We start from the raw sequence: 25,476 nt of genomic DNA on the forward strand, positions 1-25,476 counted from the left end.
GTTTTGTTTTTTTTTTTTGTTTGTTTGTTTTGGGAATTTTTTTCCTTTTTTTCCCCCCTTTGCTCTGTTTGTTTTTCTCGTGTTTTGTCGCCTCCGTGTCCCGGTTAGGGCAGCGCCAGCCCGGGGCCGTTCCTGTCCCTCTGTCCCTTTGTCATGGAAGTGTCCCCACGGCCCCAATCCACACCCAACACATCAAACACCGAATTCCAGGCGATTTTCCCAATTATTTCCTCCTCCTGCACCCCAAACCTGCCTGGATTTCATGGCTGGATTTATTATTTTTATTTATTTCTAATAAATCTCCACAATTTCCTATTCTCACCCCTTCTCACTGTGGGGTTTTATCACCCCTGAGGGCGGCGAACTTTTATTTTTATAATTTAATTTCATATTTTTATTTTTATTCTTTTTTTATCATTCCTTTTATTTTTATCATTTAATTTTATTTATTTTATTTTTATCTTTAATTTTATCATTTCACCAGCAGATTTTTCTGCTTTCACCAGCACCACTTTCCCAATTATTTCCTCCTCCTGCACCCCAAACCTGCCTGGATTTCATGGTTGGATTTATTATTTTTATTTCATTTATTTTATAATACATATAATAATAAATATTTTACAATAAATTTAATTTATTTTATAATAAATCTCCACAATTTCTCCACTTATTGCTGTGGGGTTTTATCACTTCTGAGGGCAGTGAACTTTTATAATTTAATTTAATTTGAATTTGAATTTGGAAGTTTTGCATGTTTTTGTAGCCCAATAAAACTGCAATAGCTGAGGATAATTATATGTAAATAATTATATAAAAATAATTGAGGATAATAATAAGCTGAGTTAATTTGGGTTTGGGTGGGGTTTGGGGTTTTTTTTGGTTTGTTTGGGGCATTTTGTTGGGTTTTTTTTGGGGGGTGTGTATTTGAGATTTTTTTGGGTGTATATTTGGGATTTTTTGGGGTGTGTATTTGGGATTTTTTGGGGTGTGTATTTGGGATTTTTTGGGGTGAGTATTTGGGATTTTTTGGGTGTATATTTGGGGGTTTTGGGTATATATTTGGGATTTTTTGGGTATGTATTTGGGAATTTTTTGGATGTATATTTGGGTTTTTTGGGTGTGTATTTGGCATTTTATTTGCTTTTTTTTGGTTTGGGGTGTCTTTTTCTGGTTTTGTTTGTTTGGGTTTTGTTGGGTTTTGTTCGTTTGGTTGTTTTTTTCTTTGTTTGGTTTTTTTGGGGGATATTTCAGAGGAATTTGTTTTCCTGGCAATGCAGGGCACTCCACACCACGTATTTTATACATTTTTTATTATTTTTATTCCTAATTTCAACTTGTAAACTCATTTCTTAGCACTGCTGAGACAGCAAAACAACAACCACCAGCCAGCAATGGCCAAGTTTTATTTCCAACCCTTGCAATGGATTAAAATCCACTTTTTTTTCCTTTTTACACAACCATAATACTGAATTTTACAATGCTCAGGACCCTGCCTTTAAAATACTTCAATGAAACAGCAAAAAAAAAAAAAACAACCCAAATAAAAGCTTTTAAGCTTTGAAACCTAAAAAAAAAAGGCAATTAAAAAAAAATAAAAGCTTTTAAGCTTTTTAAGCTTAAAAAAAAGCAATTAAAAACTAAAAAATAAAAAAATTTAAACCAAAATAAAAGCTGAATTTTGATTTTTTTTTTACTTATTGAGGCTGCAGTAAAATTCTCCAAATTTTACTGGGAAGAAAGCAAGTGCAGCCACCAAGGCACAAAATTCGTGTGGTTTTGGGTCAAAAATTGAAATTTCAGGAAGGAGAAAGGAGAAGGAAATGGGAATAGTTGGCCCAGAGTGAAGAGGGAAAGGAAATTCCTTCACTTCCCAAAAAAAATGCCCCAAAATCCTCATTCCTGATGAGGCCAGGAGTGGGAATCCTGAAGCAGAATAAAGATAATTTCTGATTCCTATTTGAAAGATTCAGGTTCTTACCCACCTACATGAACAGAAGTTAAATTAAACCATTATTTGGCTTTTCCCTTCCAGGGGAAATAATAATTTTAAAAATAATTTGGGGGTTTTAAAACTTTTAAATATAATAATTTTTCTCAATAATAATTTTAAAAAATAATTCTGGGTTTAAAAATTTTTAATATAATGATATTTATTTAAATATAATGTTAAAAATAATTCTGGGTTTAAAATTTTTAAAACATAGTAATTCTTAATAATAATTTTAAAATTATTCTGGGTTTAAAATTTTTAAAACATAGTAATTCTTAATAATAATTTTAAAATAATTCTGGGTTTTAAAATGTTGAAATAATTCTTTATAATAATTTAAAAACAAATTTTTTAAAAAATAATTTTTAATAATAATTTTTTAATACTAATTCTGGGTTGTAAAAACCTGAATTATTTCAGCTGGGCACCTCCCCTGCTCCTCCTGGAATCTGCTTTAATCCAGGGGCATTTTGGGGGTTAATTTGGATTTTTTTAAGCACAGGAGATCTCTGCAAACACCCCCAGGTGCCCAGGAAAATCGTTTTCCTGTCTGGTTGGGGTTCTCCCCCAGCTCAAGCAACGACTTTTCCTTTCGTGTGGTGTTTTATTTTTATTTTTTCACATGTTACCCAACAGTAAATGTAGAAAAAAACCCTGCCCCAGGCACACCTGGGGACTGGAAACCAAAGGGCAGCAAGAAATGCTGTGAAATAAATTTTAAAAATTAGATTTATTTTTTTAAAAATAGATTTTATCCAAAGAAATGTTCCAATTTTCTCCTGAATCCCTGAAAATGTGGGGGAACTTCTGAATTCCTTCCCAGCCCCATCCCGTAATTGATAATACAAATATGGTCAGATTTGTAGGAAAAATTACCCCAAAAAAATTAGGATATTTCCTACAAATTTCCTACCAAAAAAATTGTAGGAAAAATTACAAAAAATTACAAAAATTTCAGGATCATCTGAAGTCATGTCATGCTCTGCTTGAGCTCCATGGGATGGAGGAGGAATTGGGAATTCTCAGCTGCTCTGGGCAGGATTTTCCACCATTTCAAGCACAAAAATCAATAAATAACACCTGAATCTCACAAAACCCCTTTGTTTTATGACAGCTCCTTAAAAAATTTTTTTCCTTAAAAAAATTTTAAAAAATTAGCCACTTCTCTTGTGTTCTAAAAAGAAACAGAAATATTTATAGGATTAAGTATTTCTAGGATTAAAAGCCATTTTTAATTCTTTTTTTTGTTTTGTTTTGGGTTTTTTGTTGGTTTTTTCTTTTGTGGTTTTTTTTTTTAAGACAAAGAAGTAAAATTCATCAAGGCACTTCCATTTTGTTGCCAACCACTCCTCCCTGTGTGCAAAAAAAAAAGGTATTTTTAAGCACCTCTAACCCCAAATCTGGCGATATTTGCACAGCCCAGGTATTTCAGCTTTGCATGAAAAAGTGCAGCACAAATAATTCTAAATTTCTTTAACCCAAACTGCTCAGTTTTAAATTCTTTTCAGCTCCAGAGAATGAAAACTCAGATTTTTTTAGTGAGGGTGATGAGTGCCTGTTTTACCAACTCCTCCCTTTATATAAAACAGAAAAAATAATTTACCTAATTCAACAGGAACCAGGACAATTTCTAGTCCTGTTTCCCAGTTAAGGAGGTAAAAAAACTCCAATTATTGAAAGCTTTTTCCTAAAATCCAAACCCAAAACACGAGCAGGGTGATTGTGTTCCCTCAGAAAATCATGGAACAGCAAATCCAGAATGAAACACACAAAATTTCAGCTCTGGAGTGTGAATTTCCTATAAATTCTCCTCAATTAATATAAATTTCTTGACCAGAAATCTCCACCACCGATATCTGGGGGAATGTGGCACCAGAGGGAAATGGGAATTTCCTTTTATCCCATAAAATCTTTCCTCCACTTCCCCAGCCCCACTAAAGCAGATTTTTTAGTGAGGGTGATGAGTGCCTGTTTTACCAACTCCTCCCTTTATATAAAACAGAAAAAATAATTTACCTAATTCAACAGGAACCAGGACAATTTCTAGTCCTGTTTCCCAGTTAAGGAGGTAAAAAAACTCCAATTATTGAAAGCTTTTTCCTAAAATCCAAACCCAAAACACGAGCAGGGTGATTGTGTTCCCTCAGAAAATCATGGAACAGCAAATCCAGAATGAAACACACAAAATTTCAGCTCTGAAGTGTGAATTTCCCATAAATTCTCCTCACTTTGTACAAATTTTTTGACCAGCACTGCTCTCCACCAGCAATAACGGGGAATGTGGCACCAGAGGGAAATGGGGATTTCCTTTTATCCCATAAAATCTTTTCTTCCTCCTCTTCCCCAGCCCCAGTAAAACAGCAGGGGGGTTTTTAGGGAGCTGTTTCCTCCCCAAATTCCCTCCTGGCTGCAGAAGGCTGGGAGGGCAATTGAGCAGCACTTGCCAAAAGCACTTTGGGATGTCCCAAAAAGGGCCCCAGTGGGGCCACAAAAAGGGGATTACAGCCCCTCCTCACCCTGCTCAGAGAGGGGCAGGGGAAAATAAATCCTGACCACATTTTGGGGTTTCTGTTCCACAGAGAGAACCCAGCTGGTCCAGGAAGAGCAGAAGAAAATCCTGACCAAATTTCAGGGTCTTTGCTCCATAGGGGACTGAGAGTTGTGCTGGTCCAGGAAGAGCAGAAGAAAATCCTGACCAAATTTTGGAGTTTCTGCTCTACAGGGAGGACCCAGCAACTCCTGACCAAATTTTGGGGTCTCTGCTCACCAGGGAGAACCCAGCTGGGCCAGGGAGGGCAGGAGCAACTCCTGACCAAATTTTGGGGTCTTTGCTCCACAGGGGACTGAGGGTTGTGCTGGTCCCAGAAAGGCAGAGCAGTTCCTGACCAAATTTTGGGGTTTTTGCTTCACAGGAAGAACCCAAATAGTGAGGGTTGTGCTGCTCCAGGAAGGGCAGGAGAAAATCCTGACCAAATTTTGGGGTTTCTGCTCCACAGGGGAGTGAGGATTTTGCAGGTCCAGGAAGGGCAGGAGCAATTCCTGACCAAATTTTGGGGTTTCTGTTCCAAAGGGAGAACCCAAATAGAGAGGATTCTGCTGCATTCTGATTCTCCAGAAAGGGCAGGAGAAAATCCTGACCAAATTTTGGGGTTTCTGCTCCACAGGGGAGTGAGGATTTTGCAGGTCCAGGAAGGGCAGGAGCAATTCCTGACCAAATTTTGGGGTTTCTGTTCCAAAGGGAGAACCCAAATAGAGAGGATTCTGCTGCATTCTGATTCTCCAGAAAGGGCAGGAGAAAATCCTGACCAAATTTTGGGGTTTCTGCACTACAGGGAGGACCCAGCAACTCCTGCCCAAATTTGGGGGTTTCTGCTCCACAGAGGAGGGTTGTGCTGGTCCAGGAGGAGCTCCTGACCAAATTTTGGGGTCGAGAACCCAAATAGTGAGGGTTGTGCTGGTCCAGGGAGGGCAGAGCAATTCTTGACCAAATTCTGGGGTCTTTGTTCCACAGGGGACTGAGGATTGTTCTGGTCCAGGGGCAGCAGAAGCAGCTCCTGCCCAAATTTTGGGGTTTCTGCTCTACAGGGCAGTGGGGATTGATCTGGTCCAGGAAGGGCAGGAGCAGCTCCTGATCAAATTCTGGGATCTCTGCTCCACAGGGAGAACCCAGCAACTCCTGACCAAATTTTGGGGTCTCTGCTCCAGGAAGAACCCAAATAGTGAGGATTGTTCTGGTCCAGGGAGAGCAGGAGCAATTCCTGACCAAATTTTGGGGTCTCTGCTCCACAGGAAGAACCCAGCTGGTCCAGGGAGAGCAGGAGCGATTCCTGACCAAATTTTGGGGTCTCTGCTCCACAGGTTGTGCTGCTCCAGGTCCCAGCTCACCCCCAGAATTGCACAGTGCTGAAGCACACCCAGCTCCTCATCCTCAGCAGCTCTGGGGCTCTGCTGGGATGTGCTGGTCCCAGGGAGGGAGGAAACTGCTGGAATGTCCCCAAAAGGGAGGGGGTAAAGGTGCAGAAAGTTAAAGAAAATCCCTCTGGCAGCCCAGGCCAGCACTGCCAGAGGGGGAAGTGCTCAAAATTAAAAAAAAAATTCAATATAATCCAAGGCACTGCTTGGACATGGATTGTGCTCCATGAGAGCAGCAGAAAAAATCAGGGATATTCCCAAATTAGCAATATTCCCAATGAGGAATATTCCCAATGAGGAATATTCCCAATGAGGAATATTTCCAGTGAGGAATATTCCCAAATCAGGAACAAACCCGAATGAGGAGCATTCAAAAAGAGGAACATTCCCAAATGAGGGATATTCCCAAATGAGGGACATTCCCAAATCAGGAACATTCCCAAATGAGGAACATTAAAAAAGAGGAATATTCCCAAATGAGGAATATTCCCAAATCAGGAACAATCCCAAATGAGGAATATTCAAAAAGAGGAATATTCCCAAATGAGGGATATTCCCAAATCAGGACATTCCCAAATCAGGAACAATCCCAAATGAGGAATATTCAAAAAGAGGAATATTCCCAAATGAGGGACATTCCCAAATCAGGAACATTCCCAAATCGATGATGATGATGAACTCCTCTTCCTCCATCCCTCACTCCAAGGCACTGCAGCAGGGCTGTGCTGAGGAAACAGCCACTGAAAAGGTTCAAAATCACAGGAAAAAACCCCAAACCAGGGACAGTCCAGGGAAAGGTGACCATGACGATGACGACGATGATGATGATGAGGAGCCCAGGCACGGAGTGTCAGCGGCCTCAGCAGCAGGCCCAGCCTGGAGGGGAGGTCTCCTTGATGTTGATGTAATCCCCAGTGCCAGCAGAGCAGGAGCTGCCATCTCCTGTGGATGAGGACATCATCTTCTCAATCAGAACCCTGGGGAAAAAAAAATTCCTGAGTTTGATTTGGGGCTTTTTCTGGTTGGGTTTTCTTTGTGTGGTTGGTTGGATTTTGTTTTTTTGTTTTTTGTTTTTTTGTTTTTTTTGAATCAGCAGCATTGGGCAGTGCAGAAAAGAAATAAAAAAATAAAAAAGCAAACCTCAGAAGTGTGGGGAATGCATTTGTAGTTAGTGCAGAAAAGAAATAAAAATTAAAAAAGCAAAGCTCAGAAGGGTTGGAAATGGATTTTTGTACAGAGTAGGGCAGTGCAAAAAAGAAATAAAAAATTAAAAAAGCAAAGCTCAGAAATGTTGGAGATGTATTTGTAGAGAGTTGGGCAGCGCAGAAAATAAATAAAAATAAGAAGCAAGGCTCAGAAGCGTGTGAGATAGATTTGTAGAGAGCTGGGCAGCGCAGAAAAGAAACAAAAAATAAAAATCAAAGCAGTGTTTTGCCCCTCCCTTCCCTGTCACCATCGTATTTTCTGAAAAATCCTCTTTGCCCAGGATCCCTGGGCACTGCCAGGGCTGCTCTGGGCAGGGAGTGACCTCTGGGACACTGTCACGGATATATTTTATGGAAAATCCTTTCGTTAGGATCTTTTCTCCTGAGAAGCTGAGAAGCTTCAGCTTCTCCATGTTTTGCTCCTTTCAAATGTCATTTAGAGAATTGTTTACCCAGCGTGTGAAATTGGTTTTACTTGGTGACCAATGACAGCCACCTGTGTCGAGGCTGTGAGCAGTGACAAGATTTTATTATCATTCCTTTCAATTCCTTTCAAGCCTTCTGATGAAATCCTTTCCTCTCTATTCTTTTAGTGTAGTTTTAGTATATAATTTTCTTATAATATAATATAATTTTCTCATAATATAATATAATTTTCATATAATAAATATAACATAATAAATATAACATAACATAATAATAGTATAATATGATGTCATATGATATAATGTGATATGATATGATATGATATAATATAATATGATACGATATAATACAATATAATACAATATAATACAATATAATACAATATAATATAATATAGGAATTTTATTTAATGTATAAATTTAATAAATTTAATTCCTCATTAAAATCATCCTGGGACATTTCCACCATCCCAGGCTGCTCCAACCTGGTCTGGGACACCCCCAGGGATGAGGCAGCCACGGATTTTTTGGATCATCAGTGCCCCACCCTCTCAGGGGGGAATTTCTCCCCAATTTTGCAGCTGGGAGGGCCCTGGGAGGCAGCTCAGCCCTGCCAGCTCCCAAATCCCAGGGCAAGGCTCTCCCTGGCGTGTTGCAAGCAGAAATTTCTTTATCTGATATCTCAGGCACTGACACACCTCAGTCAGGAACGCCTGGAATGGAGATTCCAACTTTGTCCCTCATCCCAAATCTGCCTCCCCAGCCTCGTCCCATCCCAAATCTGCCTCCTCAACCTTGTCCCTCATCCCAAATCTGCCTCCCCAACACACAAACCCACAGAGAAACACACAAAACCACACACAGAAACAAACACGGAGAGAAACACACAAAAACCATACAAACCCACAGAGAAACACAAAAAAACACACAGAGATACACACAAAACACACAAAAACATACAGAGGAACACACAAACACAGAGAAACACACAAAAAATCCCAAATCTGCCTCCTCAACCTTGTCCCTCATCCCAAATCTGCCTCCTCAACCTTGTCCCTCATCCCAAATCTGCCTCCTCAACCTTGTCCCTCATCCCAAATCTGCCTCCTCAACCTTGTCCCTCATCCCAAATCTGCCTCCTCAACCTTGTCCCTCATCCCAAATCTGCCTCCTCAACCTTGTCCCTCATCCCAAATCTGCCTCCTCAACCTTGTCCCTCATCCCAAATCTGCCTCCTCAACCTTGTCCCTCATCCCAAATCTGCCTCCTCAACCTTGTCCCCCATCCCAAATCTGCCTCCTCAACCTTGTCCCTCATCCCAAATCTGCCTCCCCAACCTTGTCCCTCATCCCAAATCTGCCTCCCCACAGAGGGAGACACAAAGGGAAACACACAAACCCACAGAGAAACACACAAAACCACACACAGAAACACAGAGAAACACACACACAGAAACAAACACGGAGAGAAACACACAAAAACCATACAAACCCACAGAGAAACACAAAAAAACACACAGAGATACACACAAAACACACAAAAACATACAGAGGAACACACAAACACAGAGAAACACACAAAAACATACAAAAAAGCCCACACAGAAACACACAAACACGGAGGGAAACACAAAAAACCCATACAAACCCACAGAGAAACAGAAAAAACACACAAAAAACCTTACAAACCCACAGAGAAACATACAAAAACTATAGAAACCCACAGAGAAACACACAAACCCACAGAGAAACACACAAACCCATAGAAACCAACAGAGAAACGCAGAAAAACCATACAAACCCACAGAGGAACACACGAAAAACATAGAAATCCACAGAGAAACACACAAAAAACATAGAAATCCACAGAGAAACACACAAAAAACATAGAAACCCACAGAGAAACACACGAAAAACATACAAACCCATAGAGAACCATGCAAAAATCATACAAAACCCCACAGAGAACCACACAAAAATCATACAAACCCACAGGGAAACACACAAAAATCATAGAAAGACACAGAAAAACACACAAAAATCATACAAACCCACAGAGAACCACACAAAAACCATACAAACCCACAGGGAAACATACAAAATACACACGAATCCACCGAGAACCCCACAAAACGCCCCCAAAAGCCCAGCCCAGGCAGGCTGCCCACCTTGTTGGCCAGCAGCAGGCAGGGCACGGGGCTCCCATCTGGCAGCACCAGCTTGCTGTCCAGGTCCTGCTTCCACTTCTGGCTGTTGCTGAAGGTGCTGCTGTTGGTGACATCAAACATGATGACACAGGCCGAGGCCTCCCTGTAGTACAGGCGGGTCATGGACGTGAAACGCTCCTGCCCTTGGGTCAGAACCAGAGAAAAACCCAGCCAGAGTTGGTATTTTGGGCGGTTGTGCAGGGAGATTGTGTGTTTGTGGGGTGTTATCTAGGCAGATTGTGTGTTTGTGGGGTGGATTTGGTGTGTTCATGTGGGGGGATTTGGGATGCGGCCTGGCTGGGAATCTCTGGGCTGGGCAGGGGTCAGGTCATGGAATCGTGGAAAACCCACAGAGGAACACAGAAAAACCATACAAACACACAAAGAAACACATAAAAACAGAAAAAAACCCACAGAGAAACACACAAACCCACAGAGAAACACACAAACCCACAGAGAAACACAGAGAAACACACAAACCCCACACAGAAACACACAAACCCCACACAGAAGCCCACACAGAAACCCACAGAGAAACGCACAAAAACCATACAAACCCATGGAGAAACAGACAAACACACAAAAACCATACAAAGCCACAAAAAACACAGACAAACATACAAAACCACACATAGAAACCACATGACCCTTTTGGGGTCAGAACCAGAGAAAAGCCCAGCCAGAGTTGGTATTTTGGGGGTTGTGCAGGGAGATTGTGTGTTTGTGGGGTGTTATCTAGGCAGATTGTGTGTTTGTGGGGTGGATTTGGTGTGTTTATGTGGGGGGATTTGGGATGCGGCCTAGCTGGGAATCTCTGGGCTGGGCAGGGGTCAGGTCACAGAATCGTGGAAAACTCACAGAGGAACACAGAAAAACCATAAAAACACACAGGTGAACACACAAAAACCATACAAACACGCAAAGAAACACACAAAAACACAAAAAACCCCACACAGAAACACACAACCCTACACAGAAACACACAAACCCCACACAAAACCCCACACAGAAACCCACAGAGAAACACACAAAAACCATACAAACACACAAAGAAACACACAAAACCACAAAAAACCCCACACAGAAACACACAAAACCCCACAGATAAACACACAAAACCCCACAAAGAAACACAGAGAAACACACAAACCCCACACAAAAACCCACAGAGAAACACACAAAAACCATACAAACCCACAAATAAACACACAAAAACACACAAAACCCCACACAGAAACACAGAAAAACACACAAACCCCACACAGAAACACACAGAGAAACACAAACCATACAAACCCACAGAGAAACACAGAAAACACACAAAACCCCACAAAGAAACACAGAGAAACACACAAACCCCACACAAAAACCCACAGAGAAACACACAAAAACCATAAAAACACACAAAGAAACACACAAAAACACACAAAACCCCACACAGAAACACAGAAAAACACACAAACCCCACACAAACACACAGAGAAACAAAAACCATACAAACCCACAGAGAAACACAGAAAAATCATACAAACCCATGAAGAAACACAGAGAAACACACAAAAACCACACAAACAGAGAAACACAGAAAAACACACAAAACCCCATATAGAAACACACAAACACACGGAGAAACACACAAAACCCATACAAATCCACAGAGAAATACACACCAAGTTTGTCTGGGTTATCAGGGACCAAAGATCACCCAATGGACAGGGTGGGCTGGGACACCCCCAGGGATGGGGCACCCCAATATTTGCATTATTCCCATGTAACCTGGTGCCCCAATATTTGCATTATTCCCCTTAACCCAGTGCCCAGGGATGGGACACCCCAATATTTCCAATATTCCCCTGTAACCCAGTGCCCCAATATTTGCATTATTCCCATGGAACCCACGGATGGGACACCCCAATATTTGCATTATTCCCATGTCACCCAGTGCCCTGAGGCCACCTGGGTGTCCCTGGGCACCCCAGGGGCACGGTGCCAGCTCTGCTTCCCCCACCTCCAACTCCTTTTTGGGGCCAAAACCGAAAGTTTCTTGCTGCACTGCTGACTCTGCCAACTTCTCCTTCCTGATGCCATTTTAAGGATTCGAGGCAGCCCAGGCAGAGGAAACCACAGCCCTGTTTTCCTCCCTGCTCCACATGCACAGGGCCCATTTTAGAGATGCTGCTGCCCAGAGCTCTCCTGGTGCCAGGGAATTTGGGAAATTCATTCCTCTGCCCCTCTCCAGCTCCTTGTTCCACTCCAGCTTTTATAATTCTGTCCCTCAGAGTGTGGCTCGTGCCAGAAATTTGTGTTTTAACCCAAAATTTGGAGCTGAGCAGTCTCATGTCCAGCCAGTTCCACATTTCCTCTGCTCTGGCACAGAGGGGGGAAAAGGGAAAGGGGAAAAGGGAAAGGGGAAAAGGGAAAGGGGAAAAGGGAAAGGGGAAAAGGGAAAGGGGAAAAGGGAAAGGGGAAAAGGGAAAGGGGAAAAGGGAAAGGGGAAAAGGGAAAGGGGAAAAGGGAAAGGGGAAAAGGGAAAGGGGAAAAGGGAAAGGGGAAAAGGGAAAGGGGAAAAGGGAAAGGGGAAAAGGGAAAGGGGAAAAGGGAAAGGGGAAAAGGGAAAGGGGAAAAGGGAAAGGGGAAAAGGGAAAGGGGAAAAGGGAAAGGGGAAAAGGGAAAGGGGAAAAGGGAAAGGGGAAAAGGGAAAGGGGAAAAGGGAAAGGGGAAAAGGGAAAGGGGAAAAGGGAAAGGGGAAAAGGGAAAGGGGAAAAGGGAAAGGGGAAAAGGGAAAGGGGAAAAGGGAAAGGGGAAAAGGGAAAGGGGAAAAGGGAAAGGGGAAAAGGGAAAGGGGAAAAGGGAAAGGGGAAAAGGGAAAGGGGAAAAGGGAAAGGGGAAAAGGGAAAGGGGAAAAGGGAAAGGGGAAAAGGGAAAGGGGAAAAGGGAAAGGGGAAAAGGAAAGGGGAAAAGGGAAAGGGGAAAAGGGAAAGGGAAAAGAATAGGAAGGGGAAAAGAAGAGGAAAGGGAAAAGAGGAAAAAGAAGGCCAAAAGGGCCAAAACACTGAGAACATGAAAAAAACCTTGCAAATACCTGCAATGTCCCAGAGCTGCAGCCGAACGGTCTCCGACTCCGACCACTGAACCACCTTCAGAGCAAAATCCACTGGAGAATTCCCAAAAAGAGCAGGGAGGAAAGGAAAGCTGCTCGGGGCCATTCTGCAGCACGGGGCTGCACCTGCACAGCCCCTCCCTGTCTCCCAGAGCCCTCCCAAATCCTGCACCAGGGTCACCAGCCCAAGCACAATTCCAGGCTGGATGGGGCTTGGAGCAGCCTGGGACAGGGAAAGGTGTCCCTGTTTATGGGGTCAGAGGAGATGTGAGGTCCTTTCCGAGCTGAATCACCCCATAATAACCTGGGACAGGGAAAGGTGTCCCTGTTTATGGGGTCAGAGGAGATGTGAGGTCCTTTCCGAGCTGAATCACCCCATAATAACCTGGGATGGGGAAAGGTGTCCCTGTTTATGGGGTCAGAGGTGCTCTAAGGTCCTTTCAGAGCTGAATCACCCCGTCTTTGCTGTCACCAGTGAGTCAAAAGAGGAAGCCCTGTGCTGTTCTCAGATGTGTCAGGGTTTCAACCTGGCAGCCAGACCTAGCTGGGCTGGAACTGACCAAAACCAGGAAGAAAGCACAAAAAGAAAAGTCCCAGGAAGCAGCCTGCAGCATTTCCTGCTGGGAGAGAGCAGGGCCCAGCCCAGCTCTATGTCTCTCTGGATTTTGCACCTCTAATCCATCCCCTCTCAGCTCAGGAATAAGAAGTTTTAAACAGCTGTGCTCGATTTTGGGTCCTTGGGGAGATTTCCTGGGTAAACCCTTGGCAGCTCCTGCTCCTTCCAGGTTATTCATCCACACAAAGATCCCAAATCCTGCTCAGCCCCATTCCCTCCTCCCAGAGCTTCCCAAGAGCTGCTGACCCCTCAGCAGCCAGGCCAGGCTGTTTCACTAAAGCCAGACCAGCGCTGCTGCTGGTTTTACTGGGATGAGCTGAGCCTGGAACCTCAGCCTGTCCATCTTACAGCTCCTGGGGTGGTTATTCCAAGGGGTAGGGGCACCCCAAATGAGCCTGGCAGGAGGACAGAAGCTCCTGGAGGCTCAGGGCTGTTCAATTAACACCAAACCAGCCCTGCTGCTGGTTTTACTAGGATGAGCTAGTAAACTCAGCTCATAAACTCAGACTATCCAGTTTATAACTCCTGGGGTGGTTATGCCAAGGGGTAGGGGCACCCCAAGTGAACCGGGCAGAGGGACAGAATCACCGGGGGGCTCAGGGAAGAGGGTCTGGGAGTTACTACCCCATAAATCCCCGATGATACACGGCTGTTCCCACCCCAAACTCCCAAGCCCAGAGCCCGGGGAGGACGGGGGGAGAGGGGAGAGCTCTGCCGGGATGAGGGGCGCGGTGCGGGCAGGGGATGTGCAGCACGGTGGGCACGGTGCTGGACCCCGGGAATCCCCGGGAACCACAGGGAACACCTGAGAACCCCCCAGTAACGCCCGAGAACCCCCCGGTAAACCCCGGGAATCCCAGTAGGGAACCCCTAGGAACCCCCCAGTAACCCCCAGAGAACCCCCGGTAACACCCGGAGACCCCCAGTAACCCCACCTTGTCCCCAGCCCACAGCACTGAGTGCCACCAGTGCCTGGTTTTTATAGAATGATACAATAGATTCTATTGGATTGGCTAACTAACAAAAACATCTTCCTCACCCACTGTCTTTGAGAAGAAGAGAAAAGAGAAGTAGAAAAACACCACCTGCAGGTTGTTTATATTTAACAAGTTATCACATCCTTACAACTCCCTAAAAATTCTCACAAGCCTCTGTGAGGAACACTTGCTGTTTCTTTCTCTCTGTCCCATATGTGAAAAATGTGTATTTTATGATTGGCTTTTCACAAATATTAAAATGAATATTATATGTGTTGTGTTAGAAAGTAATGCTGTATTAATTCTCTGAAGTAGTGTGTTAAATATAGTTTTAGGTTATAACAAAATGTTAAAATAGAAACTGTGCTGTGTAGAATACTTTTTTAAAGAAAGGACTCGCACTGAGATAGCAGCCACAGGACACCTGAATCTTTCAGAGAAAGAGAATTTATTGCCCCATTATCAGGAGAAATTAACTTCTTCCCGCCTTGCTCAGCCCTGAAGTCAGGACTCAGAGGAAGAAGTTGATGATGACCAGACAGAATCCTGTGTTTGAATGGAATTTATGCATCATGGATGAGGTGTATGAATATGCAACAGGCTGTTGCTTTTAAGGGTTAATCCTCTGTTAACGTGGGTCCTTTTTTGGCTCTGTGCGCCCCCAAATCTGCTCTGTGCACCCCCGTGACAGCAGATCCTGCTCTGTGCACCCCCAAATTTGCTCTGTGCGCCCCCAAATCTGTGCTCTGTGCCCCCATGACAGCAGATCCTGCTCTGTGCGCCCCCAAATTTGCTCTGTGCGCCCCCAAATCTGCTCTGTGCACCCCCGTGACAGCAGATCCTGCTCTGTGCAACCCCAAATCCAGCCCTGCGCATCCTCAGCTCTTTGCACCCCCAGATCTCCTGGGTGCACCCCCAGACCCTGCTGTGTGCGCCCCCAGATCCTGCTCTGGGTGCCCCCAGACCCAGCCCTGCACATCCCCTGTATCTCCAGATCCAGCCCCCTGCATCTCCAGCCCTGTGCACCCCCAGATCCTGCTCTGTGCCCCATATCCTGCTGGGTGCATCCCCAGATCTGCTCTGTGCGCCCCCAGACCCAGCCCTGCACATCCCCTGTATCTCCAGACCCAGCCCCCTGCACCCCCAGCCCTGTGCACCCCCAGATTCACCCCCATACAGCCCCAAACTCTGCCCTGCACATCCCCTGCACCCCTAGATCCAGGCCCCTGCACCCCCAGCCCTGTGCACCCCTAGATCCAGCCCTGCATCCCCCAATCCTGCCCCACCCACCCCCAAACTCTGCCCTGCACATCCTCTGAATCCCCAGAGCCAGCCCTGTACACCCCAAGTTCCAGCCCTATGCACCCCTGCACCACCGCCAGCCCCATTCTCCCCTGCACCCCACAATGTGCTCAAACACCTCTCCTAACTGATTTTAATTTTTAAACAAAGTTCCCTTCTTGCTGGTGTTTCTCCAAGGTCGGAAAGCCCAGCTGCTTCTTTCTCCTTTCCCCAGTGAGGAAATGCCAACAGAACCCCCCAGCCCCAGAGAGCAGAGCTGCCCCAGCACCCCAAAATTCACCCCAATGGGAGCAGCCAGCAGGGTCTGGGGGGCTGCTCCCCAAACCCAAGGCTGTGCTTTGGGATTTGTCACTGTGATATTTTATGAAAAATCTCTTCTCCAGGATTTCTTCTCCTGGCAAGATGAGAAGCCTCAGCTTCTCCACGTTTTGCTGCTTTAGAATGTGATTTAGAAAACTGTTCCCCCAGCATGTGAATTGTTTTAATTTACTGACCAATCACAGCTAGCTGTGTCAAACTCTCTGAGCCTGGCACAGGTTTTATTATTCATTCTTCTCTAGCTTTCTGATGTATCCTTTCTCTTTCTTTAGTATAGTTTTAGTATATAATTCCTTTTAATATAATAACATAACATATAAAAGAAATATAATAATATATCATAAAATAAAAAATATAAAATATCATAAAATATAAAATCAATCAGCCTTCTGGAAACTTAAAATCATTAATTCTCATCTCTCACCTCATCCTAAAAACCTCACAACACCACAGGATTCTGCACCAAGACCCCGCTCTGGAGGCACAGCCCTGCAGGGAAACACCAATTTCTGCAACTCCAGGGGTTTTTCTGCACCCCAGAAGGGGCACAACCCTTATTTACCCTTTTATATTCCCTTTTATTCCACAAAATCAGCAGGCAAAGGCAAAGGCCACGTGGCAGCAGGGCCTGGATGCTGAACAAACACCTGAGTTCCTGCTGGGAGCCCCCAGGAGCTGCCAGGACCTGCCCAAGGTCACCTGGCACTCTCACTAATCCCAGTTTGCCTCATGCCCAGCACTTTATTTGATTTTCGTAACTCTCCTATCAAAAGAGAGCTCAAATAAGCCTCAAATTCAGCCTGAGCTCAAATAAACCTCAAAACTTGAGAGGGGCCTTCAACCTGATGGAAAAAAAAAACCCCACCAGAGTCCACATAAATAAATGTCATCTTTATTTAACCAAATATAATTTATCCATTAGGTTGACATCTGTCAGTTATAGGAACTATAAATAATTAAGAGAGTCTTTTTTTCCTTTAATAAAAGAGTAAACCAGGATTTTCATCTGCAGGCAGCTGTAGAGTAGGCATGCATTGGAGTGCAACCAGTGGGAAGAGGTTTGTTTTTGTTTTGTTTTTCCATCAATATTCCTCAGTTTTGAATTCAATTCTTCCCTGACCATTCCCCAAGCACACCTCTGACCATATTTAATGTACAGATTCCCCCCAGCCCCACCATGAGAGGCAAATTCCTCCTCTAGGGATTTTTTTTCCTGGGGGATTAAGTGGTGATGTGACACCAAAAAAGGCCAGCAGAGCTTCTCTTTTATATCCGTAAAAGCTGAAGTGTTAATGGAAGGAAATCTTGCATTTAATTCCTCAACATCAGGCAGAGAAATCAGGTGAGCAGCTGAGAATATTCCAGAAAATAATATTCCAGAAAAATAATATTCCAGGATTTCCTGGGCTGAGAGCTCAGGACAGCAGGGACAGGGTTTGTTTTGTGGGTTTGGGTTTTTTCCTTTGGACACAGCTTTGGCCAAAGAAGAGCTGAGAAATGTCACCAGAGGGGAGAGAGGAGGATCAGAGCTGCTCCCACACGGGACACGGAGCACAGGAGGAGGGAAACTGAGCCTGATGCTGGATTAGCAAGGGAAAAAAGGGGGAAATCACCTCAAAAATACAAGACCTGCTCAGGAGGAGCAGCCTGGAGCCCAGCCCTGCCTCCTGCTCACCTCCAGCAGCAGGGAAGGGTTTGCAGAGCTCCAGAGAGGGCCTGGAGCAGCCAGGAGCTCTGGTTTGGCTCCATCTGCTCCGTGGATTTCCAGAATTCCATCCTGACCCTGTTTTCCAACAATCCAGAACTCCTTCATCCTGACCCTCCTTTCCAAAAATCCAGAACTCCTTCATCCTGACCCTCCTTTCCATCAGCATCATCTGGAGCCATGCCCAGCTCTGGCCTGGCACATTGAGCCTGGCCTAACTTTGGTCTTGGTTTTGCCCCTCTGGGTGCACTTGCTGCGGGGTTTTCCTGCCTTCCCAGCACGGCCTAAGGGGAAGAGCAGGAATTCCACAAAAAGCAGGAGGGGAAGCAGCAGAGGAGGGAACCCTGCCCTGCCAGGGCTCATCCAGGGGCTCCCAGCCGGGTTGAGCCCCAATAATCCCAGATTTTACACAGGGGCAGGGGGCTGGTTCCTGTTCCTGCTCCAAGGGCCAGGCCCCTGTGTGTGATCCTGCATCTCCAGCTGGCAGAGAAATCCCATGGACGTCCTTCCCTAACAGACACCAGCAGCAAAACGCTCCTGCCCAGCTGGGAGCAGCCCAGGCTCAGCTGGGGGAGCTGCTGGGTGGCTTTTCCTGCCTGCAAGGAGCTCCTTCAGCAGCCCAAAAGGAAACCTGGGCACAAAACCCAGGAGCTGTTTGTCCATCCACCCCTCTGGGAAGGTCAGCCAGGGAAATGGAGCAGCACCAGGAGGGATCCCTGGCAGGGGGATGGTGATGGGTGGGGAGGGTCCCCAGCCCCTCTGGGCCAGGCTCAGAGCAGCTGAGCTCGGCTCACCAAGGCAGGGGCAGCGTGCTGCACTCTGGGGTGGGTGGCAAAAGGGAGCCTGAAGCTGCCAGCAGAGCCCAGCCAGTCCCAAACGAGCTCACTCACATTCCTGGGGTGAACACAGGAGCCTTCCTCATCATCCTCCTCATCCCCCTTCACAGACACTCCCCATTTCTGGGTGTGGGCCCAGGCTGGAGCTTCAGGGAGCCAAGGCAGGGGTACCCCGTGCCCTGGGCCGTGAGGTTGTGTTTGGCTGGAAGGTGCCAGCTCAGCTGAACACACCTGAGCTCCACCTGCAGGGTTTAAAAAACGCTTATGAAGCGAAAAAAAGCAGCCCTGCACCTCGAGGGAGGGGGCAGGGGGGGCTCCCTGCATGACCTGACAGAGCAGGAACTTCTCTGGAACCTCGGTTCAGACACAACTGCTACAAAAATTGCACTTAGTGATTGTCTCGTTACACTTTTTGTTTGTTTGTTTGTTTGTCCGTCCTTCCCAAAACTAGATAAGATTTTTCTTTTTTTTACAAACTCGGCTTGAAATATAAACCAGGTAAAATTCCCATTGAAAATAATGAGAATCCAGTATCAAAGGTGAAATCTTCCAGAGGGTGGGGTGGTGGCAGGAAGGGGAGAAGCAAAGAAACAACAAATGGAAGGAGGAGAGCTGTGGGAAGAGAGGAGCAGGGAGGTTTAATCCCCAACATCGGAGTCCCTGTCCCCGATGAGCCAGAGCACGTGGAAGCTGAGGGCCAGCAGCCCCGTCCCAATCAGGTCCCCCAGGGCTGTCAGGTACGGGATGGAGAAGTTGTCGGGGTCCAGGTGCCTGCCCCACATCCAGTGCACCATCCAGTCAGCGATGTAGAGCAGGATCAGCACCTGCAAGAGCCACGGCAGGCACAGCCCTGAGCTCCTGGGCAACAACCCCACAGCAGCCCTGCAAACCCCACAGGAGCCCTGCAAACCCCACAGGAGCCCTGCAAACCCCACAGGAGCCCTGCAAACCCCACAGGAGCCCTGCAAACCCCACAGGAGCCCTGCAAACCCCACAGGAGCCCTGCAAACCCCACAGGAGCCCTGCAAACCCCACAGGAGCCCTGCAAACCCCACAGGAGCCCTGCAAACCCCACAGGAGCCCTGCAAACCCCACAGGAGCCCTGCAAACCCCACAGGAGCCCTGCAAACCCCACTGCGGCCTTGCAAACCCCACAGCGGCCCTGCCTGGCCCAGAGGAGCACAACCCCATGGGCACAACCACCTCATAGGCCCCAATAACCCCACGGGCACAATTAATCCCACAGGCCACAATAACCCCATGGGCACCACAACCTCACGGGCCACAATAACCCCATCTGTCAGTTATGGGAACTATATGTTACATAGTGTATGTTATATAACTTCCCAGGGGCCACAACCACCCCATGGGAACAACAACCCCGTGGCCACAAGTAACCCCATGGGCCACAACAACCCAATGGGCACAACCACCCTGTGGGCCACAATTAACCCCATAACAACCCCATGGCCACAATAACCCTGTGGGCACAACAACCTTGTGGGCCACAATTAACCCCATGGGCCACAACAAAACAACCCTGTGGCCACAACAACCCCATGGGCACAATTAACCCCATGGGCACAACAACCCCACAAGAACCCCACAGCCACAATTAACCCCATAAGCCACAACAACCCTGTGGCCACAATAACCCCACGGGCACAACAACCCCACAACAACCCTGTGGCCAAACAACTCCATGGGTACAATGAACCCCACGGGCCACAACAACCCCACAGCCACAGTTAACCCCATGGGCCACAATTAACCCCCTGGTCATAATTAAACCCATGGCCACAATTAACCCCATGGGAACAATCAACCCCATGGCCACAAAAAAACCTGCGCTGGATCCTCTCAAGCCTTTGGTTCTGTGTGTCCCTCACAGCCCTGTGGGCTCCCCCAGCTCCAGGGAATGCCAGGGCAAAGGGCAGCACAGGGCACACATTCCTGCAAAATTCCACATCCTCTTTTCATCACCAGGCCTTTCCAAATTGCCAAATCACCCCCCAGGACAGATTAGGACACTCTGGCTGTCAAAAAGGCTTTAAAAACAGACAAAAAGCAGATTTTAAACTCCCCAGGAATGGCAGGATGGAAGAATTGTGCGCTCAGGTGTTCAGGAAGGAGCTCCTGAGGGATCCCTCTGCCCAGCACGGGATCTCTGGGCAGGGACAGGGACACCTGAGCAGGTGCCACCCGTGTCCCCTGAGCCAGCCCAGCCCCCAGGGCTCCCAGCTCACCTGGAGCAGTGCTGCTGTCATGTAGAAGACGATGAAGATGAGGGTGAGCGTGGTGTGTCCCCCCTGCATGGAGTGGATGGTGTACAGGAACACCAGGTGCCCGGGCACCACCAGCAGGAAAAGCACGCGGGCAGAGCGGGAGTTCACGTCTGCAAAGGGCACAGAAGGACACATTCAGACCCTGGAAGTGCCCAAGTGTTGCCCTGATTTTTTAAGATTTTTCTAAGCCTTCTGATGTTTACGTTCTTGCAGCGAAAATAACTCATTGTAAATAATTGTAAATTAATGTAACACCCACATTTCCCTGCCAGCAGAGCCCTGCATGGGGCAGGGCAGCCCCAGCCTGACCTGAGCAGGGCTGTGCACCCTTTGCTGTGCCCAGGGAGCCCAGCTGGCACCCAGCCCTGCCCTCCAGGGCTGTACCTGAGCTGCAGAAGGTGCTGCAGGGGCTGGGGCACTTCCGAGGGGCTGTGCCAGGGCCTTCTCCAGGCTCCCCACTCATGTGCAGGTAGGTGGAGATGCGGCTGGCCTGCACTGCCACCAGGTTGCCACCCACACCTGCGGGAGAGGTGAATTTCTGTGAGCCAGAGAGAAGTTTGAGAAGAGGAATTCTCTCAGTGTTTAGCCCTGGAAGAACTTCCCAGCAAGGTTGTTGGCATAGAAACCGAGAAAGAAAGAATAGGGGAAAAAGAAAAGAAGGGGGGAAAAGAAAAGAAGGGGGAAAAGAAAAGAAGAGGGGGGGAAAGAAGGAAGGCAGGGAAAAAAAAGGAAGGGAGGGAAAAAAAAGGAAGGGAGGGAAAGAAAAGGAAGGGAGGGAAAGAAAAGGAAGGGAGGGAAAGAAAAGGAAGGGAGGGGGGAAAAGATCCATGTTGACCCCTGAAAGAATTTCCCACCAAGGTTGTTGAAATAGAAACCAAGAAAGAAAGAATAGGGGAAAAAGAAAAGAAGGGGGGAAAGGAGGAAGGGGGGAAAAGGAGGAAGGGGGGAAAAGGAGGAAGGGGGGAAAAGGAGGCACCCCAGAGGAGAACAAGTGTCCTGAAGCCCCAGACCACCCCAGTTTGCCAAGAGCTGCAGCCCAGGGCGGGCAGGACTCACCATTGATGACTGGGGTGAACACTGCCATGCCAGCAAAGTTGGGGTCCGACACCGTCCTGTCCAAAATGAGCCCCCCGACGCTGCAGGGGAGAGGGGGAGTCAGTGCTGGGCTCACCTGGGGGGCTCTGGGCACAGGGCCGGGGCCAGGCTCACCTGCTGATGGCCATGGCGATGATGACAGGCTCCCAGCCCGAGTAGAGCACCTCCCTGGTGGCAGAATTCCTCCTGGCAATGATGATCCAGATGGGCAGCAGGGACAGGAAGAAGGCGCACACCAAGGGGTTCACGTAGGCTCTGCTCTCTGGGCAGGGGGGAGAAGGAGAAAAAGAAGCAGAAAAATCAAGGCCACGTCCCCTCAGGAGCTCCAGGAGAAGCAGGGAAAGCCCAGGGCAGCCTGGAGTCTGCAGGATGTGGTGGTTCCTTGTCACAGCTGTCCCTGTGAAACACTTGGATGTGTTCACCAGCAGATCTGAGTGAGATCCCTGCAATCCCAGCTCTCATCCCCACTTCCCACTCCTGGGCAGCATCTCCCAGTGCTGCTTCCTTCACCTCTGGATGAACCTGGCTGAGGCCCAGCCCCTGTCCCAGGGAAGGAAGGAGGAAGGAAAGGAAAGGAAAGGAAAGGAAAGGAAAGGAAAGGAAAGGAAAGGAAAGGAAAGGAAAGGAAAGGAAAGGAAAGGAAAGGAAAGGAAAGGAAAGGAAAGGAAAGGAAAGGAAAGGAAAGGAAAGGAAAGGAAAGGAAAGGAAAGGAAAGGAAAGGAAAGGAAAGGAAAGGAAAGGAAAGGAAAGGAAAGGAAAGGAAAGGAAAGGAAAGGAAAGGAAAGGAAAGGAAAGGAAAGGAAAGGAAAGGAAAGGAAAGGAAAGGAAAGGAAAGGAAAGGAAAGGAAAGGAAAGGAAAGGAAAGGAAAGGAAAGGAAAGGAAAGGAAAGGAAAGGAAAGGAAAGGAAAGGAAAGGAAAGGAAAGGAAAGGAAAGGAAAGGAAAGGAAAGGAAAGGAAAGGAAAGGAAAGGAAAGGAAAGGAAAGGAAAGGAAAGGAAAGGAAAGGAAAGGAAAGGAAAGGAAAGGAAAGGAAAGGAAAGGAAAGGAAAGGAAAGGAAAGGAAAGGAAAGGAAAGGAAAGGAAAGGAAAGGAAAGGAAAGGAAAGGAAAGGAAAGGAAAGGAAAGGAAAGGAAAGGAAAGGAAAGGAAAGGAAAGGAAAGGAAAGGAAAGGAAAGGAAAGGAAAGGAAAGGAAAGGAAAGGAAAGGAAAGGAAAGGAAAGGAAAGGAAAGGAAAGGAAAGGAAAGGAAAGGAAAGGAAAGGAAAGGAAAGGAAAGGAAAGGAAAGGAAAGGAAAGGAAAGGAAAGGAAAGGAAAGGAAAGGAAAGGAAAGGAAAGGAAAGGAAAGGAAAGGAAAGGAAAGGAAAGGAAAGGAAAGGAAAGGAAAGGAAAGGAAAGGAAAGGAAAGGAAAGGAAAGGAAAGGAAAGGAAAGGAAAGGAAAGGAAAGGAAGGAGGAAATTGGGAGTCTCCAGCTGCAGCCCTGCCCTGAGCATCCCCAGCCAGAGCTGACAGCTCAGCAGATGGAATCCACATCTGCCTTCCCCCACTGCTCCAGCCCCAGCCAAGCCCCTGGAAGGAGAGGAGGAGGAGGAGGAGTACAAGGCAGTGAGAGCTCCATCCCCTCCCCTAACCTGAACCAGGCCCAACTGAGGGAGCTCCAGAGCAGGAACCCCACACACCCCAAGGAAGATTCCAGAGGAATAGGGTGAAGAAATGAGAGGGGGACACAGCACGGAGCAGGCAGAGCCTGAGCCTTTTGCTGCCCCTCACCCAGCTCCTTGTACAGGCCCCAGCTGATCCCTGAGAGCAGGGCCAGGGTGATGAGGTCCCCCAGGCTGGCAGCGATCGGCGTGGCCACGTTGTCAGGATTGATCCCCATCTTCTTGGAGCCAATGATCACCCCAATCATAATCATGCCTGCAGCCAGAAAGAGCCAAAAAAACCCCAAATTAGGCCAAGGGGAGGTTAATAATTCGGGAGGAGGGGCACAGCAGAGAGGGGACTCTCACCCAGCACTAGGGAAGCAATGAAGGCAGTGGCCACGCTGCTGGCACACAGCAGGACAGCGTGGTCCATGCTGAAATGGCCATCTGGGATCCACCCAAACACCACGGCTGCAATCGAGGCCAGGAAGCCAACCACGGTGGCCTGGACCTGCAAATGGAAAGCACAGGGTCACCAGGACACCAAAACAGCCCCACCATGGTGGCCTGGACCTGGAAATGGAAGCACAGGGTCACCAAGACACCAGGAGAGTCCCAGGGGGTGGGGAGAGCTTGAGCATGTCCAGAGGAGGCAACGAGGCTGGTGATGGGTTTGGAACACAAACCCTGTGAGGAAGCCCTGAGGGAGCTGGGGGTGCTCAGCCTGGAGCAAAGGAGACTCAGGGCTGCCCCCATCGCTCTGCACAGCTCCTGAAAGGCGCCTGTGCTCAGCTGGGGCTGGGCTCTGTCTGCAGGAACTGACACAACCAGAGCACACAGCCTCCAGCTGCACCAAGGGAAATACAGGTTGGGTATCAGGGAAATGTTTTTCACAGAAAGGGTGATAAAGTTCTGGAATGTTCTGCCCGGGGAGGTGGTGGAGTCCCCATCCCTGGGGGTGTTTAACAAAGCCTGGATGTGGCACTGGGTGCCAGGGTTTGGGTGAGGGGCTGGGGCTGCGCTGGACTCGATGATCTTGAAGGTCTCTTCCAACCCGGTGATTGTGTGAATTCTGTGAGAGGGAGCCCACTGCAGCTGTGGCTGCCTCATCCCTGGAAGTGCCCATGGCCAGGCTGGAGCAGCCTGGGAGAGTGGAAGGTGTCACTGCCCATGGGAAATGGATGAGCTTTAAGGTCCCTTCCAACCCAAACCATTCCATGATTTCATTCCATGATTCCAAGAGGGAAACCCAGAATCCAGCATGGTGTCACCCAGTCCAACCTGCAGGGCCACCATCAGCCACAAACAGCAAATCCCAGGCATTTAAACCTCCCACACCCGCCAAGTTGGGCTTGTCCCAGCTGTGAATATTCCCCTTCCCTCTGCTTACCTGTATCAGAGCCATGTTCCCTGTAATCATCTTCCAGAGCTCTTTGTGTGAATCCATTTGGCCAATATTAGCCTGTAAGAGGAAATCAGACACCATTACAGCCTGGCAGCCCTTCACAGCTGCCAACAGCCAAATTCCTGCCTGCCAGGAGCAGGAGGGGACTCAAACCCTCGGGAGAATAATTCAGCAGAAAAGGGAGTGTGAAGGGGAATCGACACCAACCAAAAATCCAAAAATTTTGGTGTCACCAACCAAAAATCTGATGGGAATGCTGCAAAATCAACAAGATCTCTCTGTGCCCCTGTGTGGGGGTGTTCACAGGGGTCCCAGGAGGAGGGAAGAGATGAGAACCTTGACTCCATGTTTCAGAAGGCTGATATTATATTATATTATATTATATTATATTATATTATATTATATTATATTATATTATATTATATTATATTATATTATATTATATTATATTATATTAT

General features: G+C 47.2%; 2 protein-coding genes across 2 annotated transcripts in view; both read right to left on the minus strand.

The window, feature by feature from the left end:
* Positions 1-6,644: 6,644 nt before the first annotated feature.
* RAB29 (RAB29, member RAS oncogene family) lies at positions 6,645-12,944 on the minus strand. The gene is made up of 3 exons (XM_005428122.2): positions 12,821-12,944; positions 9,641-9,881; positions 6,645-6,879 (listed from the first exon to the last, which is right to left on the minus strand). Exons 1-3 carry the CDS (start codon positions 12,942-12,944, stop codon positions 6,762-6,764), a joined length of 483 nt encoding a protein of 160 aa, XP_005428179.1. The 3' UTR covers positions 6,645-6,761.
* A 3,977-nt stretch (positions 12,945-16,921) lies between these two features.
* The window catches only part of SLC41A1 (solute carrier family 41 member 1), a 16,574-nt gene continuing 8,019 nt past the window's right edge, over positions 16,922-25,476 (minus strand). The window contains exons 3-10 of the mRNA XM_005428123.2: positions 25,004-25,075; positions 23,980-24,124; positions 23,741-23,887; positions 22,087-22,234; positions 21,934-22,013; positions 21,262-21,396; positions 20,839-20,987; positions 16,922-19,416 (exon numbers count right to left, since the gene is read on the minus strand). Of these exons, the coding sequence (XP_005428180.1) occupies positions 19,231-19,416; positions 20,839-20,987; positions 21,262-21,396; positions 21,934-22,013; positions 22,087-22,234; positions 23,741-23,887; positions 23,980-24,124; positions 25,004-25,075 (1,062 nt within the window). The 3' untranslated portion in view covers positions 16,922-19,230. The remainder of the gene's footprint in view (positions 19,417-20,838; positions 20,988-21,261; positions 21,397-21,933; positions 22,014-22,086; positions 22,235-23,740; positions 23,888-23,979; positions 24,125-25,003; positions 25,076-25,476) is intronic.

This window comes from Geospiza fortis, unplaced genomic scaffold, assembly GCF_000277835.1.
Source record: "Geospiza fortis unplaced genomic scaffold, GeoFor_1.0 scaffold391, whole genome shotgun sequence".
NCBI classification, from domain to species: Eukaryota; Metazoa; Chordata; class Aves; order Passeriformes; family Thraupidae; genus Geospiza; species Geospiza fortis.